This window comes from Saccopteryx bilineata, chromosome 5, assembly GCF_036850765.1.
Source record: "Saccopteryx bilineata isolate mSacBil1 chromosome 5, mSacBil1_pri_phased_curated, whole genome shotgun sequence".
NCBI classification, from domain to species: Eukaryota; Metazoa; Chordata; class Mammalia; order Chiroptera; family Emballonuridae; genus Saccopteryx; species Saccopteryx bilineata.
The window spans coordinates 171519571-171538187 of record NC_089494.1 but is presented as its reverse complement, the minus strand read 5'-3'; the positions used below and the strand labels follow the sequence as shown (position 1 = coordinate 171538187).

Below are 18617 nucleotides of genomic sequence, written 5' to 3'. Positions count from 1 at the left end.
AGCATCACCAATAATTTTGATTAATGTGTCCTGACACTGAATGCATTAGCCATACAATATTCTTTTTGCTTAAAGGCTAATTAGAATTCAAGTCAGCATGATACCTGCTTTTGAGGATTACTGCAAGGACATTTGTTGTAATAAGAACCTCTAGGCAGCCAGTTTTGGTAATGATTGATTTGTAAAATTATTGAGGGGGAAAAAATGAGAAAGTAAAATCTGTCCCAAAAAACACTTACTTCCCTTAAAGGATCAAATTTGAGTATAAATTAAAACATCTTAGTGGCTAAGATGGAAATGAACTCCCATAGTAGGTTTATTTAAAACCCAGAAAACATACCTTTCTGATTTTTTCTTTTTTCTTAACAGGATTACATCATGAAAGCACATTTGCTGTATTTATTGGAGGCTTTATTCTGGCTGTTAAAAATCTCTGATTTCTGGTTGTCCGAGTTTCCTAATTGGACTTTTAAATTATTCAACTGCTCAGTCACACTTTATGCAAACAGGAAATAATTATAAGTAACAATAACACAGTGTTATCCTTTTAACTGGTATGTCTTTCCTGTTTTTCTTTTAGGAATTTAGTTCATATTCTGTTACTTCCGAAAACTTTCCTCTATTTTTAAAATGCGATCTGATGTTTTTGAGGAAGGAACCTCATCTCCAGTGGATTTAGAACATAATTTTCTAGTAGATTATGGAACACTACACTCAATCCTAAGAATGCCAAAGTAAATGTTACCTCCACCTGTAAAATTTAGTCTTTCTATGATTTAGTGTCAAAGATGATTTCATATAATGAGGTATAAAGAGTTGGTTACTGCCTCATAACCTCCCAATCTTTAAGTTCTTGGTCTAAATGTCAAATTTTCACTACTAGGAAAGGCAAAGCAAAAACATCAAGCTTTGAGGGAAAATACTATAAAAACTTCTTTGCCATCTAGATGATTTGATGTATTTTTTACTGTATTATGTCTCTCTACTATATTAATGTCACTGCATTATATATATTTTTTCAAAATATATATATTATGGTCTATGTTGAAAGGAGAAACACATTGAAAATCAATATTTGTAAAAATTGTCTCGGGCAACCCTGGCTGGTTGGCTCAGCAATAGAGCGTTGGCCTGGCATGTGGAAGTCCTAAGTTCGATTCCCGGCCAGGGCACACAGGAGAAGCGCCCATCTGCTTCTCCCTTCTCCAACCTCCCCCCTCTCCTTTCCTTTTTTTTTTTTTTTTTTCTTTTCATTTTTCTGAAGCTGGAAACAGGGAGAGACAGTCAGACAGACTCCCGCATGCGCCCGACCGGGATCCACCCGGCACGCCCACCAGGGGTGGTGCTCTGCCCCCCAGGGGGCGATGCTCTGCCCATCCTGGGCGTCGCCATATTGCGACCAGAGCCACTCTAGCGCCTGAGGCAGAGGCCACAGAGCCATCCCCAGTGCCCGGGCCATCTTTGCTCCAATGGAGCCTTGGCTGCGGGAGGGGAAGAGAGAGACAGAGAGGAAAGCGCGGCGGAGGGGTGGAGAAGCAAATGGGCGCTTCTCCTATGTGCCCTGGCCGGGAATCGAACCTGGGTCCTCTGCACGCTAGGCCGACGCTCTACCGCTGAGCCAACCGGCCAGGGCCCTCTCCTTTCTCTTTATCTCTCTCTTCCCCTCCCTCAGCCAAGGCTCCAAGGGAACAAAGATGTCCAAGGTGCTGACAATGGCTCCATGGCCTCTGCTTCAGGCGCTAGAATGGCTCCGGTTGCAACGGAGCAATGCCCCAGATGGGCAGAGCATTGCCCCCTGGTGGGCATGCTGGGTGGATCCCAGTTGGGTGCATGCAAGAGTCTGTCTCCTGCCTCTCCACTTCTCACTTCAGAAAAATACCAAAAAAGTAATAATAATAATATATAATAATAATAATAATGTCTTGGGCTAGGCAACACCATGACTGAGGCCTGGAGAATGTCTTCATTAAATTGTCAAGTTTTCCATTTGCTTTTCATGTGAACAGTGTCAACAGCACCATGTCTTATGCCCAGTGTCCCACTTATCCTTTGTTCCTGGATATATTTGGGTTACAGGAAAAGGGGACTAGTGTGATGCATGTTTCAAGAGAAAGTAGTTTCTTACTGCTCCCAGAGGTAACATTCATCTACCACTGCAAAGGAGTTTGCAGAATGTACATCTAATAACCTGTAGAGCATAAATGGATTTATGCTTTTTAAGTTAAAATTACTCACATGAGAAAAAACTATCTAGAACAGGTATGTAAACAATGTTTCCAATATTCTGAGCTGTTCCAAGAGAAATAAATAACAATAGCTAAAATTTATATAGTTTGTAATATATGGCAATATTTTAGGAGCTACACCTATATTAATTCATTTAATTCTCATAACAACCCTCTGAGTTATATACAGTGATGATTCCCATTTTATAAGGAAATATGATGATATAGATTCATGAACTGGTGAGAGGCAGGACTAAGGTCTGCACACCGGTGATCTGGTTCTGCAGTCAGGGCTCTTGGTTTCTGCTCTATATCCTTAATTACTAGGGTCATATAATCATAAAGGTGCTAAGTAATACATTTACATTGTTCAAAATAACTGTGGAGAGAAAAAAATTTAAAAATAGGAACTTTGAATCTTACTCTTTTATGTGATATCTGAAAAGCTAGTTACAAGTTTTGCCCATGAAAAATGTATTTGCAGGCTTGTTTATAAAAATAATTTTCTGAATTCAAAATCTTATTCCAGAAGATCAATGTCTGCATGGTACATTATACATAATTTAATTTTCCCAGTTGAACATCTTGACACTACATGAACCATGAATGCATGAAATAGGAATTCCAAATGTCTGCCACATGGTAAGAGGACTTTCCAATACTTGTGCAGGAAGCTTCAGAGTAATTTGAAATCAAGTTATGCCTGTACTTAGTGACTTTTATTATGTATGTCTACGGTATTAGCACTTTTCTCTGAGTGGGACCCTGAGGTGACAGATAGATGAGTCTGCTGTCTGTATTTAGGCACTTTGCTCATTTCCTGAGAGCTGTGTGGAAGGCATTTGGATGCTCATTAAGTTTCCAACCATTCCCCGAGTGCAACAGGTGGCAAATCAAAGCTTCCCTGGTATGTCATGGCTGGTTTCCTCAACGTCTTGGAAATAATGAATGGCATTTACATGCTCTGTCATGCAGGCAGATAAGAAGGAGAAGAATAGCAACAGGAAGTATTTCCAAAGCATAAACAAACACACAAGACTAGGGAGGTTATGACCAATGTTCTTGCTACCACACTTTCTAAATACATATATAGTTGTTTTACCTTAAAAATATTGGCACTCTTTTAAACTATGAAATCAGGGTGAACTCTCCTGTGGTTAGCTACTTAGTAAAAGCAGTTATATTAAAGGAATAAAGACATCCTGACTTAATAAAACTGTATTATAAAATCTCAAACTTTTAATTCTACTATGCAAATATTCAATGAGTACTAGCGACTATGATTTGCTCTTAAGATGTCTCCTTTACAAAATAACTTAGTTATACTGAGAATAATATTTTATAAGGAAAGCATATCACTCACATCCTGAACTAGAAGGAGAAGCTTAGTCATCCAGAAATAGAATCTGTGATTTAAATAAAATGTTACCCAACAGTACTTGGTAATCAGAAAAGGTTTTTGTCACTATAATCACTAGTCAACGTTAGAAAAAACAAGGGAAATATCAGCTATATGGTATGTCTGACAATTGCCTGTAACCCAAAGAATTAAAGTATTTACTGGAGGTGGCAAATCACCAACACTTTTCCCAATTAGAAAAAGTTTGAAACATTCAATTAGTCCAGAGATAACAAGGGAAATGACCTGGGATATTTTTCATGGTAGAGAACATAAAATAACTAAAAGATAATGATAACAAACAATAATATTTGAAATTATTGGTGTGTTTTACAAAGAAAAAGACTCAATACTCAATATGTTCACCCTATATGCTCTCTCTTAACGCCAAAGTGCCTCACACTCAGGAGAAGGAACAACTGTATCTCCGCACAGCACCGAGGCTCCGACCACGGACTTGGCATTGGCAGCACAGCCCTTCTAACCCACAAGCAAGTGCTGGAGGAATTCGGCCTGAGTCTTTCAGAATGCCTCTCCTTTTAAATGCCTTCCTCTTATTTATAATGCTACAGGTTCTTTATCCTTAATGCTGAATATGACTTTTCTAAATTTGTTTTTAAAATTTATGATTTACCAATCATTTTTAAAAAGCTCCTTTTGTTTAAGGTGTGGGAAATCACTAAGGAACATGAAATCACATATAAATTTACTGTTACTTTTGCTAAATATCAAATGACAGGAAATAACTTTGTTTTTAAGTAAACTATTATTATAGAGTGCAATTTTTCATTGAAGAAGCCAAGGACTAACAATGTATTAAATACACATATCAGAACTTCTATAAACCAATCTGGAACCATCAAACAAAAAGCAGAACCAACATTTCTGAGTGCCAACCTAGAAGACATAGTTTTCATGTCTGTTAATTATACCAAATATAGTCATAAATTATTACATATGATACTGTATGATGTCTAGGAACTCAAAAATTTCACATATTTATTCTAAAATCTTATCATTTTATGTATCACACCAAATACAACCTTCATGAAACAGTATGCACACCCTCACACTGACACTAGGAATATTAATTATAGAACGGTCTATACTAGACATTAATTCAAAGCTTTATAAGGTGAGAACAATGTAAGAAAAAAATGGACTTGCATTGTGTTACTCTGGAAAACAGTTCTAAATTTAAAAGAACTTTAACATAAGAAGTTGATTATAAAGAACTACAGCTAAGGCAGTAGAACTTTTAAGCCTTCTAGGTTGCCATGAGAAACATTTTAAAAAATTAAATAATATAAAATTAAGATGTTTAGATGGTTTAAAAATATGTAAAACAATGTTTTTAAATAAACCTTTAGGCAATTATTTCAAAAGAAAGATATATAAAGAGTTCATGGGAACAGTATATGGATCAAAATAGTTTAGTAAAAAGATTTATACTTTTCAGTGAGAATTATTGACAGGAAGTAGAAACACAGAGCATTTGAAAGGGATTATTATAATGGGTGAATCATAAAAACAGCTGCCTAAATGTTAGATTTATGGGGATGTGAAGACTAATTCTGGTAAAAATCTGATAAGATCTTAAGAATAAAACTAAATTTGAAAGTAGACATTCTAGGCTTTAAGGAATTCTTATGACTTCAAATGAAGTGGCTTTTATATTTACTTAGTTTGGGGCATATTAGGTTACATAGCAGAATATACAGTCCAGATAGCAATGGAAAATTTAAAAAATACTTGTGCTTAATTTTTAATTCAAAAATATAATTGGTTGAGATGGCTGGTGGGTATTTAAAAAATAGCACTACCTCTTTAGCTTTCATTTCCCTCCTATCTTCCTGTAATTTTTGTGACTCTTACAGTTATAGTTCTATGAAGCCAAGACTGTCAGTGCAGTATTTACCTTTATCCCCGGAAGTCCAGGAAGCCCAGGAAGCCCTGGTTCACCCTACATAGGAAAATCACACAACATTATAGAACAACGTCTCCGGAGAAAAGCACGGCAAATGTTCCTAGCTGAATACTAGTCCTCTATATATACACTGTCTGCTTTCAGGAAGTTCGGTGAGATTATATAGCTCAGTCAACTCTTGATTCAGAAACTGGTTGCCCATTTTGCAGATTTTTCAGGATTTTCCCTTTTCCTGCCAGGTCACTGCTCATTGTCTATCTACCAGAAGTCAAGAAAGAGAAGTAAAGGGAGAATGAAGTCTCATGTTTTATTTCTTCCTGGTGAATGATTTGCTGGGGAGGCTGAAGCTCTTTGTGCTGAAATGAGGATTATGCATGCATCTGAGTCCTGCCTCCTACTCCAGTGCTCTCTCACCTCGGATGATCAAGAGTTGGCTGTATAAACAGATGGTTACATCAAAACAATATACATTAAAAGTCATGCTCACGTAAAAGTATAGTAAGATTTCTTTTCCATTCCTGAATGATGAGAAGATAAATGCATGGTCAATATACTTAACTCCAGCCCATGTTTCTGACAATTGTTGAGTCTGGGTAACCCTGCCTAGCAATTTAAGGCTAATGGTACTCTGCAGCTGTTCCGGAATACAGGTTTGAGATTAAGTGGTACATTTTGGGTGAGCACACTGGAGTCATGATAAACCTTCTCATTTTCACTGAACGGTCTACATTATTTTAAGTACAAAGTATAGTGACAAGAGGTTACATTGCTTAGAAAGTCTCCTGAATTCCACTAAAAAGGCATAATAGAATCACTGGAAAAAAAAAAGAAAGTCCATCCTTTATTGGATTGAGGTGACTATTTGAGGGAGTATTGTTTAAAGGTAAAAGGGCTACATATTTTCATGATGGTCAGTCAGTGGGATGACAATTATACTAAAAGAAATAGGGGCATCAAACTAACCATGAAAGTGATAGAGGGAGGCAGATTTAATCTAAATGCTTTAACAACCTTCATGTCAAAGAAAATCTACTAAAAATAAGCAGACATTTTTTAATATTATTACTTTCAAATTGTTGAGTCATAACTTTAGTATTATCACTAAATGAATTCATACACGATTTATCAAGCTGTATGGTTAGACATAGAAAGGCTGATGACTTTCCTGATGGCTTCGGTCAGAGGTGTTTCAGGAATGCAAAAGAAAAGCTATTCTGTCTGAGACTATAAAGGAAACAAACAGCAACACTAAGATGAGATTAAGTCAGAGAAGAAAGGATGATTACTAAGAATTTGATATTTCACTCAAATACTCGTCCAAGTAAATTAAACTTCAGACACATTATACATTTAATTTTGTTTTTTCTTTCCCTTTTCCCTTCAATCAATTAATTTAGCAAGATTTAGTAAAAAGGGCTTGTATCCATATTTTACTAAAGATTCTCTTTTACTTTAAAAAAGTATAAGGCCATAGGAAATATTAAATTGCAGTAAAGTATAAAACCAAAAAAAGTAAATAAACATTGGTGACAAATCTATAGTTTTATATTATTTTAGAAAAGTCCCCTAAAACTCAGGATATCTTACATGAAAAACATGTGAAAATGTATTTATTGGTTATAATACTGTCTCCCCGGCGGGAGGTCTCAACAGGCCCTTCCCTCTGGCCAGATTGAAAGGATCATTAGATTAATTTGAAGAAAGATACTTATATTCACATGCATACACAGACACACATCCATGGTTTCTAAAAACGAGAAAGTTGTATAAGACATTACCGAATGTTTTCAACGTAGATTGAATACTTACAGAGACTTTGAGCATTTAGTTGCTCCCTACATTATACGTGTATGTATATATGTATGTGAAAAGATTATAAATGTATTTATTAATGAACAAATGTTTCAGAAATTAATATTTTATAGTCTTGTATTTTTATAAGTTTGACATTTTCAAATACATGTTTACTTAAAAGTTGACATAATAAAAGATGATAAAATATTAAGGTTATCTTTTGTGGAGCATCTCAACATTATTAGGAAGATATTGGTTCCTGTGTAAAATTTCTATCTTTATAACATGAAGACTTATCTTCCAATTGAGAGATGGTAATTCAGCTACTTCCTCCATCCTGTCTACTCCTTGGTTCAGGAGCCTCTCTGAGTTGAGTTCTTGGTCAGACACAGCCCATGGCCAAATCTGGGCCATAATTAAAAATTAATTTGCTGTTCTATTTTAAGAATACTTGTCCAAGCAGATTAAGCTTCACACAGACACATTATACTTGTGCTTTCCTTTCCACTCTTACCCTCCACTACAGGAAACCTGTGTCTGCCATCAAAGTTGGAACCCTGCTGTCACCCTATGTCCCTGTGACAATGCCCCTCTCCTCTAGATAGAGTTTAATGTGAGGGTCCCTTCCAATGGGAAATCAAGTGTTTTTTTTCCCTTTAAAATTAAATATGGAGAATTTAGGAAGGAAAGATTATTTGGTGAAACACAATATCTTTTATAAATCTACACTTTACAAACATATGTATATACTCTAACTCATGCATCAATCACACACTCTACTGTTGAGTCTGTAAATGAAAAAAAATAAACAACTATAATTAAATCGTTCCTACATTATGAATGTTATCCTAAAGAACAAACTTACAAACTGTGAAATATCAGACAGTGGGAACTATTCAATGGGCTTTTTATTTTTTACTTTTTTGGGAATGACTCTAACACTAGAGTGTAAGAGCCAGTGAACTCACAACACATTTCTGCAATGGTGAGAAAAGTACCTTGGACAATCTCTTGAACTGATTTTGTAGTCATTCTGTTTGTCATTTTCTAATTTAAGTGAGCAAACAAGCATGGAAATATTCTCCTTTTAAATCATCACTGGGTGAAGTATTGCCAAATCCAGATATTAGACAAAGGAAGTCACAAACACTGTGAGAAAGTGAGATTGCGTCGAAGGGCAGCATCTGGCCTATTAATGAAGAAGATGCTGCTCATTTCAGGGCACGTGTTCACTCAGACTGGTTGTAAGCTTCTCTCAATATCATGGAAAACAGGTGTTTAATGAACTGCCAAAGAAATTCAATGTTTCTATATGGAAACCTACAAACTTCCAGAAATTAATCTAAAGTGTATTTCTAAATACTCATAATTAGGCAATGTTTTATTAGGCAATGTTTTATTAAGCAATTGAAAATCAGTTTGGATCTGCCACTCTGAACATGGTGGAGCTATATGAGATTATATAGCAGATTTGTTTTGTTTTTTAAAAAGACATACCAGTCTTGCAGAAATTTCTTTTAGCATATCATAAAATTATAAAGTGGCTTAAATTTAGCCTTTAATTTTTACTAAGTGACCTAAAATGAGATCATCTGAGAAGATCAGTTTTTTTTAAAACCAAAGCAGATCATAGTGCTCTATCAGGATATCACTATTTTCAAGTTTCTCAAGTAAAGAATCAGTCAGAAATCTAAAAATCGGATTGCAAAACTTTCAGAGTTCTGCTGGGCTCTTTGGAAAAGTCTCAACTTTTTATCTGAAACTGGGCCTCATGAATCATTACTCTTATACTCTTAGTTGGGGCAGAAAAGTCTATTTTTAAATTAAAGAAACATTTAAAGAATGTGAAAGACCTCAAAAATTACTTTAATCTCAAGTGCAATGATCCTCTCAATGACTTCGAGAACATGGGAACATTATTTTATCATGTTTTATGGTTCCAAACTACATCAAGGGAATGGCTTCTCTCCTTTACACTAATGAGGTAAACTCTATGCTTCCATTCATGTTTCTTCCCCCCTACAACATTAGCTACTGCTAAACAAAGGAGAGTCTTGATCTTCAGAGATTTAATCTAATGTGGAATCCACATTTACTTGTTAGCTACATCTGTTATCTCCAATCTGACTGCACTGGGCATTAATATCCAGATGCTCCTACGATAAACTGCTAACAGTTGTTTCCTGCTTCAGACATAAATGAGAATATGAATCTAAACATACTCACTGCATGTCTTCTAATTTATCACTGAAGTGAAGCACAAATGATAAAAATAAATTTATGTATGCATCTATAGATTGGCTAAAGTGGTTTGGCTAGCGTCTGTAATTAAATTTCAGTTCATGAACCAATCTCTTTATATAATATGACATTCACTGCATAGACAAATATTATTCCCATAAAATTACAAGTAGGGGAGTATTTGAAATGAAAGAAAAAGGAATATCATTTTAAAAGAATTGTCCATCCTTCCCTATTTGAGACCGTTTAGTAAATACTCATTTCTTCTCATGAAAAATAGAAACATGCAGAGTATCTTTAAACATGCAAGGTAAATCGCTGCATTCCAATCCACTGATCTTTGTTAGTTTTAAACAGCTCAGTATCTGCACACTTTAGTTCATTAAGCATCTTTTTACATGTACGGAAGGTGATTTCACTTTACGTATGGTCAGCATCATCCGTTTTAAAATACAAAAACAGTCAACAACACTCTGTGCAAAACACAAAAACTACATCATTTGCAATGATTGTTTTCATATTACACAGTGAATAGTAGGTATCAAATGGTGAATATTAGACAGTAAAATAAAGATATTACCTTTTGCCCCGGACGACCAGATTCTCCAGGTTCTCCCTGGCCAAAGAAAGCCAAAGATAAAAGGACCAGTCTTAAAAAATTTTCCCAAACCCTTCACAGAGATGACCCAGGCTCTTTGACCACATATATTTCATTTACTTTATTCTGTTACTCTACATCTCAGTAGACACAGGAATTATTTCTTTTCCTGTGAATATACCAAAAGCTCACATACAAATCCACTTTTCCATAAAATCCAATCAGAAAAGGAAGAGAAGGCAAGACCTCTTATTTAAGCCTTCATCAGATTTCCAGCAGATACTTCCTGTGGTGCCTAGAAGCTGATTATTGCAGGAGAGTAGAAACAGTTGTAACTATCAACGTTGGTAAAAAGGGAGAGAAAGTAGAGGCTTATAAAAACCAAAACTGTAACTCCTCTTGCAGGGAGCACAAACTCTTGCAAGACTAGAGTTACCTTAATTCCTGCAGCAGATGATCCAGGGTCACCCTAAAATGAAACCCATGAGAGATTATTCCACAAATTACGGAAATAGGAAACACACAAACACAGAGAGAGCCATTATCAACAGGGGCACTCAAGGGAACCCCATGACTAATGGGTTTAACTAGGCTCCCTAAGACTTTGTATCAATCTGTCAGCTGTTAAGATGTCAACAATTTCCAAGACAAATAACGTACTTTCTAAAGACATGGATTTACTTTGAATGCAAAATACATAAGAATTATTATATTCTTTGAAATAAATATAAATATATAAATATAGTCCTTTTCCCTTGATATCTTGTGAAAGTTGTATTCCTAGCAATAAATTATAATTTTGGGAGTTGGCATTTTAGTTCTCTCTATTTCTGGAATTTATTAATGTCAGTAGTTATCATTTAGTGGGAGTTCCCTGACCCTTTCCATCTTCAGAAAGTCAGGGTTCAACAGACGAAGTCAAGGGTTAATGACGCTGGGCTGGAAAGAGCCACGCAGCAGGTCAGCTTGTCTCCCCCACGAAGCACTGTCACAGTTATGAACGGCACGTTTTTTTTCTAGCTTTACACTCATTTCATTGTCATGCAGTCACCGGAAAGTCACAGGATGATGAATGACTTGTGGGTGACAGGGACACGTGTAAGATCTGAGAGAAAAAATCTTGAGATTGAATCTGGTTTTCTAAAAGGCACTGTATTCCGTTTGGATTTCACAGAGAGGGACGACATTTTGAGAGCAAACATGTTACAAATGAGCAGACAGGGACAAGTGGAAAAGGATGTGGAGGACGCTTGAGAACACTGCTTTTTCTGAAGTGAGGCCAGCACAGGGCTGACATTTTCATGTTCCTTCGAGCCTCTGTCCCGTGAACATAAAGAGAGAAAACGTAGTCATTTCAGACTGTCATGCAAATAGACACGGCCACAGGAGGAAGGTACACACTGGGATATTTTCAGTTGTCATGTACAAGTGCTCAAGGAGCTCCGGGGGTCTATTTTCTTGGTCTAGGTTTAAGGAGCTGCTCATCAATCTCATTTAGAGAGCTGGAGCTATAAGCCTCAGGCCTCTGTGTACACAGCACTTGTCATGCCCTTCAATTCTGTCCCCTTCGCCCCTTTTCCTATAGCTGGCACTTTTTCTTTCCTCAGAACTTGGCTGAAGTGACTTTGCTTTAAATAACCCTTCACCAACCCACCGACCTGTACACATGCCCCTCACACTCAGCGCGCTGCACAGCATAGCTCACTCATAATTGTATATTTATGTTTGCTGCCTAGTCTTTGAATGTCCTTCTATGAGACGACAGATTCAATGTCAATTTTCGTCCAGTGCCTGGCCCATAGGAGATGCTTGATACATATATGGTGAATGAAAAAATTTCAAAAAAAATGTTTTAAGCAGGTCAGAAGTCAAGAATCAAAATGAAAAAACAACAACAACAACAACAGCAAGCTTTAGGAAGGAAAAGAAGCTTAGAAAGGAAAAGGACATAAATTCGCTTATTGAAGAAACTGATACTTGAGTTTCTTTGAAGTCGGAAATTCCTATTACCCAAGGAAAAATGAAACCGTGATGAAACATAAAGAAGAGGACCCCAAATATTGTAGAATGACACTAACTTCTCTTCCTATCATTAACAATCAATTGAGTTCCACCTGCGAAGTGAAATAAATGTGGCTAATAAAATAATACTTATATTTATTTCTACTAAATCAAGTCTGAAAACCATCAACACCAATGAATCAGGTTTGCAAGATTTTGCACAAGACCTTTGTATTCATAAAAGCCATTTTGACTTGGCTAAGTCCCTTCTTTCATCTTATTTATACTTCACAAAACTCCCAGGAGTTAGGGCAGATGTTACCATTTTCATTTACTAGATGAGGAAATTAAAGCAACTAGAGGCTAAGTGAATTTTGGACTTCCTAAATTCTATTGTCATAAGAAAAGAGTTGTTGGTTTATTTCATTTTGACAATAGGACATAAAGGTTGTAGTAAACTTGTCAATAAGGGAAGTTGCTTGTTCAGTTTTTCAGCAAAAAGTGGCCAGATAATCCACTAAAGAAAATAAAGATCAGATTTAGTTCTCATAGAAAGTGGATGGAAAAAGGACAGTTTCCTGAAAGGCTGATTTATTTGTGGAAATTTGAGTAGTCTCATTTGATGGACAACTATGTGTGATATTTTCATTCTCTTTTTAAAAAATTAGAACTGTGAAATCTCAAAGAATTTTTATAACTTTTAAGTGGCAAAGCAACTGCTGAAAGACTGTCATAAGTTAAACATTTTAAAGGATAATGCTGCAAGTAGTGGAAATAAAAGTCGGTGTTTATAATCCTCATTCCTCAGTGAAAATGAATACAGGATTAAAGTAGGGAAAACCCCAATGTGTCTTAAGTGTACTCTTAGCTTCATAAATCAGTTGGTTTGGAAATGGAAGTTTTCACAGGGAGAGTCATAAATGGGCCAAGTACTTTGAGAAGATACTTGAGGTAAATGGATTTGACTTTACTACTGTATTTATCATTCAAGCACAAAGAGTTCCATTTTTAGTTGTGACCATTTTCAAACACAAAATTCAGTATACAATTAATTATAAGTATGTGTTAATAAAGTCTATGTGGATATATAAAGTGAATGTGGCCATATTTCTGTCATTCATTAATTCATTCAATAAATATTTACTGAGCACCAGCTATGAGCCAGCCACATTTTAGATGCAGGGATGCTAGGAGCTAGAAGACAACAGTGAACAACATAGTTGCAATTCCCACTTTTGTCCTGTGCATATGATAATCATTTTTCATACATGCATATAAGAATGTCACTGATTGAAAGCATGAAAGATACTTTTTTTCATAAAAAATGTCTTGGATAAGAAGATTCTCATGTTTGGGAGTTCTGTATCACTGTATATACACAGAAGACGTGATAGATAAATGCACGATACAGGGAGAAGTTCTACTGTTTAATGAAAATAAGGAACATTTGAAAGTAAAACTATACATGTATTTTTAAGATTGCTCATTCAGTAAATATTTATTATCTTCTAAGAACTTGGATTGGTGCTAGAAATAGAACAGTTTGGTACCATACAATTTTTTTTTTCAGTGAGCTGGGTGTCCAATTAAACAAATAATTACAATAAATGGTGATACAGGTTATGAAAGGGATATAAAGAGGGCTGTGGGAGCATATAGTAGGTAACTTGACCAATTCAGAGCTGACTGAAACACTTCCCCAGGGAAATGACACAAATTCAGGTTTCAGTGGTCTGAAGAATAGGATTAGAAGGTGGAGGTGGAGGTGGACAGAGCAAGATTGTTCTAGCTAAAAGAATCACATATGCTAAGTTGGAGAGGACCCTGTATTGATTGGGTTAGAAGCACTCACTAAAATAGCCCTTCATGCCTGACCTGTGGTGGTGCAGTGGGTAAAGTGTCAACCTGGAACGCTGAGGTCACCGGTTCGAAACCCTGGGCTTACCTGGTTAAGGCACTTATGGGAGTTGATGTGCTCTGCTCCTCTCCCTTCTCTCTCTCTCTCTCTCTCTCTCAATCTCTCTCCTCTCTAAAATGAATAAATAAAAATCTAAAAACAAATAGCCCTTCATGTGTGAATGTAAGAAAGGAAGACAATTTGCTTGGTTACAGATAAAGATGTGGCTTCTGCAAAGGCTCAGAGGATATAAGTCAAAGATGTTATGTAGCCATAAACTAAGAAGGCAGTGTATTTAAAGGAATAGAGATGGCAGAGCAAATAAAGAAAAAATGAACACGCAGACAAATAATACCAAGAAAGTGAAGGAGGAGTTTCTGAATGAATAGATACAATTGTAAACAAAAGAGCGGCATGACCAAATCGTCCAGTGTGCTGCACAAACATCTACTTTCAAGTGGGGGGAAATAGATAAGAAATCCATTCCTATATTTGTTGGTGGGATCACAACTCCAAAGAGCAGAACATAACCCTTCCGTAGCAACTCCACACATGAATGAAATCAGTCTCTGGCAGGTCATTCTTAAACCCAGTGTGCACCAGACTCGCTGGCCACGGAGAAACAGCCCAGTGCTCTTTATGGTGGCGTAGCATTTCCAGATGACCAGTCTGGGAAGGCTTAGATTGCTTTACCATCCAAAGGCACCAAGTTGGATCAAAAGGAAAAAAAATCCTATTAAAGTGAATCAGTCAATGATGTAATTTTTATTACATCAATGGTAAAAAAGAAGCATTTTTTGATTTTACATCTCAAACTTGGTGAATGATGAATTAGTTTCACATACTAAACCCAAAGGCCATGAGAAGAGTGTTTCCAACATGCTGGAAAAAAATTATGTGACAGAAGCAGGAAATGTTTAAAAAAACACATCAAAAATTATATTTCAATTACAGTATTCTCAGGGATGAATGCTACAGGTCAGATTACATATTATACGTTACAGATTCCTATTTACAATTCCCTGTTTAGACCCATTGAAAGTTTATAGAAATGATTTCCGTTTTAACTGAAGTATTTCTTGCTCTTAATTTCAGTTGACTAATAAAACTTTTTGATAAAAAAGAAAAACAACCTAGTTGATTTCAATTTCCATGTGGTAAGAAAGCTAACATTTATTGAGAGTTTACTATGTGTGAGTCAGTATGGTAAATGATTTGCATTAATATAAAAAATAAAAACAGTATTCCTTTGAGATGAACTTGGACTTGTAAAAGAAAAATGTTGCTTTAATATTGGAAAGTTAAATTTTAAAAATGTGTGATTAAAGAAACAATGATTTGCCCACATTCCAAAAATGAAGTTTAAAAAATACATCTTCTGAAGCATAAAATTCTGTACATAAGTTCACATAGGCATAGTTCAGACTTAGTATAATTTTTTTTTCCTTGAAGAAATTGCTTTCTGTTTAGAAGATTTTCTTTCTTTAAGCAGAGGTTGGCAACTATGGTCCATGGGCCACATCAGCTACTCACCTGCTACTGTGTAGCCCATGAGCTAAGAATGGTTTTTATATTTTACATGGTTAAAAAAAATCAACAATAGTATTTCATGACACATGAAAATTAGACAAAATTAGAAATTCAGCATCCAGAATAAAGTTTTATATGTAACGGCCAAACTCATGCATACATAATGTCTATGGGTGCTGTCACGCTACAAGGACAGAGTTGAGTAACTGTGACAGAGACCATATGGCCCCCAAATCCTGACATATTTATTTCCTGGCTCTTCACAAGAAAAGGTTGTTAACTTCTGCTTCTAAGAAAAACAAGAAAAGTTAAATAAAATATCCGGTTTATATATCTGGGGTTTGAAATTTTGACTTCGACAGTAATCAAGATATAGCATTGTTCTCATTTGTACTAAACATTCCGGGATGGGCAAAAGTAGGTTTATAGTTGTTTGTATGGAAAAAGACATGCAGGTTATGATTATTACAATAGCTTTATTAACTGTGTTTTGTGTGCTCACAACTGTCAACCTACTTTTGCCCCCCCCCCGTATTCATACCATATTTGATTTTGGCACGATACTTAAATTTGACCAGTAAATAGAAAGAGTCTACAGCATTGGTTCTCACCTAGGAGAAACTCAGTCCCTCAGGGAACATTTGGCAATGTCTTGAAATGGGTTTAGTTGCCACATCTCAAGGGTATTACTGGCATGTAGTCAGCAGAGGCTGAGAATGATACTAAACATGCAACAGTTCCCACAACAACTACTGGTCCTAGTACTGAGGTTGGGAGACCCTGGTCTACAAGAAACTGAGAGTTCCCCTAATTGTTAGATTGATTTTGAATATAAACATAGTTGCTATTTGTTGATATTAATTCATTCCTACCACCATGCCATATCTATATTAATATATATTTATAGAAATGAGAAATATACATTTCTCTTTATTTTATAGGTATGTTTATGACTAACCATTACCCATCTGTACTATAATAATTTTCAAAGTTGAATATTCTTATTCAGAACTATAAGCTTAAATAAATAATTCAGTTCTTTTTTTCATTACTCAATTACCTAAGTTGATTTAAATTAAAACATGACTGACTATTCTACTTTCAGCTTAAAAGATCTTTCCCTTTATTCTTTTGTGTGTGTGAGAGAGAGAGGGGGGAAGAGAGAGAGAGACAGAGACAGAGACAGAGACAGAAAGGGAGATGAGAAACATCAACTCGTAGTTGCTCACTTTAGTGGTTCATTGATTGCTTCTCATACGTGCCTTGACTGGGGGAGGGGTGCTCCAGCTGAGCTAGTAGTGATCCTTTGCTTAAGCCAGCGACCTTAGGGCTCAAGCCAGCTACCATAGGATTATGTCTCTGATCCCACACTCAAGCTGGTGACCTCGGGGTTTCAACCTGGGTCCTCAGTGTTCCAGGTTTGCGCTCTATACACTGCACCACCATCTGGTCAGGCTCACTTCATTCTTAACAGCACAAGTGAAGTGCTTCTTATGTCAGAGATATCTGTAAGTAGGAACCTAAGCAAAGCTGTCATGATAGACTGGGGTAAAAGAGATGGGTAGGAAGATGAGCCACAAGACCACTGGAATATAAATAATGGTTCACAAGATAAAAAATAATGACAAAATAAAGGCTGACAAAATATACAAATTTAGTAGATTTCAAGTTGAGGCAAATCTTCAAGACTGCATTTAAGATTCTTAATCAAGAGACATATAGTTGCATACAGCAAAAAAAAAAAGAGAGAGACATATACTGGCAAACTTTAAATCTCACTCCAATTCTCTGATGTGTTCTCTCCTAACATTGAGATAAACAGAATCACTTCAGAAACTCTATTTTTATATCTCTGCCCATAAAGGGAGTGTGCCATTTATACATGAGTAACTGTTTTTATTCCTTGAAAACCATATTATTGGAAACCTAGCTACACATTTTCTAAATTTTGACATAGCATTTTACATTTAAAATATTTAAATTTGTACCTAGGAGCTTGTGGAATAATCACCTGTTGTAAATTAAATATTTAAATGTGTTTTCTAAACTTGTAGGATTATCTCTTTTCTTGTCAAACAAAACTACTACCATTCACTTACCTCTCTCAGACTCTCCTATTTTCATATATACAGAAAACTATTTCTTGCTCATACACAACTATTCCATATTTTGCAACACTATACCTTTTCGCCTGCATCACCTTTGGGGCCACTCTCTCCAGCATCTCCCTAAAAGAGGGGAGGGGAAAGCTATATATGTAAAATATATTGGTGATATTATACAAAAATATTTTCCATTATTTTAAATTTCTTTTCATAATCACTATATATTATAATCTGCTGAAAGTGCTCTACAGAGCTAATGTTCTTTTTTTTAATTGACTTTTTTTAGAGGGAGAGGAAGAGAGAGAGACAGAAATATCACTATGTTTCTGTATGTGCCTTGACCGGGGATTGAACACGCAACCTCTGTGTATCAAGATGATGCTCTAACCAACCAAACTATCCAGCCATGGCTAGAGCTAATTAATGTTCTTTCACTTGAGCAGCTGCCTGATATCACTGTCCAAATACATTTTATTATAATGAACATAGCTGAACAGTTTTAAACTACTCTATGATATTAAGAGGAAGTAGCAATTTCTCTGATTTCTAGTAGCTAGTAACTTATCCTGACACTTAAAGCCTCCCTAACTCTTTTCTCCTCTGCTCCTATCTCTACTGTAACAAAGACTTTCTGCTGACCATTCCCTCAATTTGCCACAGGGCTCACCACCTCTCTGCGCGTTCCTGCCACCTGGACCCCCGACTTCTCCTTTCCTTTTGATCTGTATACATCTTACTCTTGTCTTCAAGCCCACCTCAAATCTCCAGGTCCTCAGAGTGCATGAGCCAGCCCTCAAAACCTGTGCCCTTAATATTTGATTTATCTGTACTTTCATGATTTGCATTTGCAAAATAAATGTTTTATATTTATTAAACACGCTTTTTAAAAATCATAAATTG

The 18617-nt window shown here is 36.0% G+C and overlaps 1 protein-coding gene across 1 annotated transcript in view; it reads right to left on the bottom strand.

Moving 5' to 3' along the window:
* COL25A1 (collagen type XXV alpha 1 chain) overlaps window positions 1-18617 on the bottom strand; it is a 603455-nt gene that overhangs the window by 63470 nt on the left and 521368 nt on the right. The window contains exons 15-18 of the mRNA XM_066232766.1: window positions 17796-17840; window positions 10621-10653; window positions 10167-10202; window positions 5543-5587 (exon numbers count right to left, since the gene is read on the bottom strand). Of these exons, the coding sequence (XP_066088863.1) occupies window positions 5543-5587; window positions 10167-10202; window positions 10621-10653; window positions 17796-17840 (159 nt within the window). The remainder of the gene's footprint in view (window positions 1-5542; window positions 5588-10166; window positions 10203-10620; window positions 10654-17795; window positions 17841-18617) is intronic.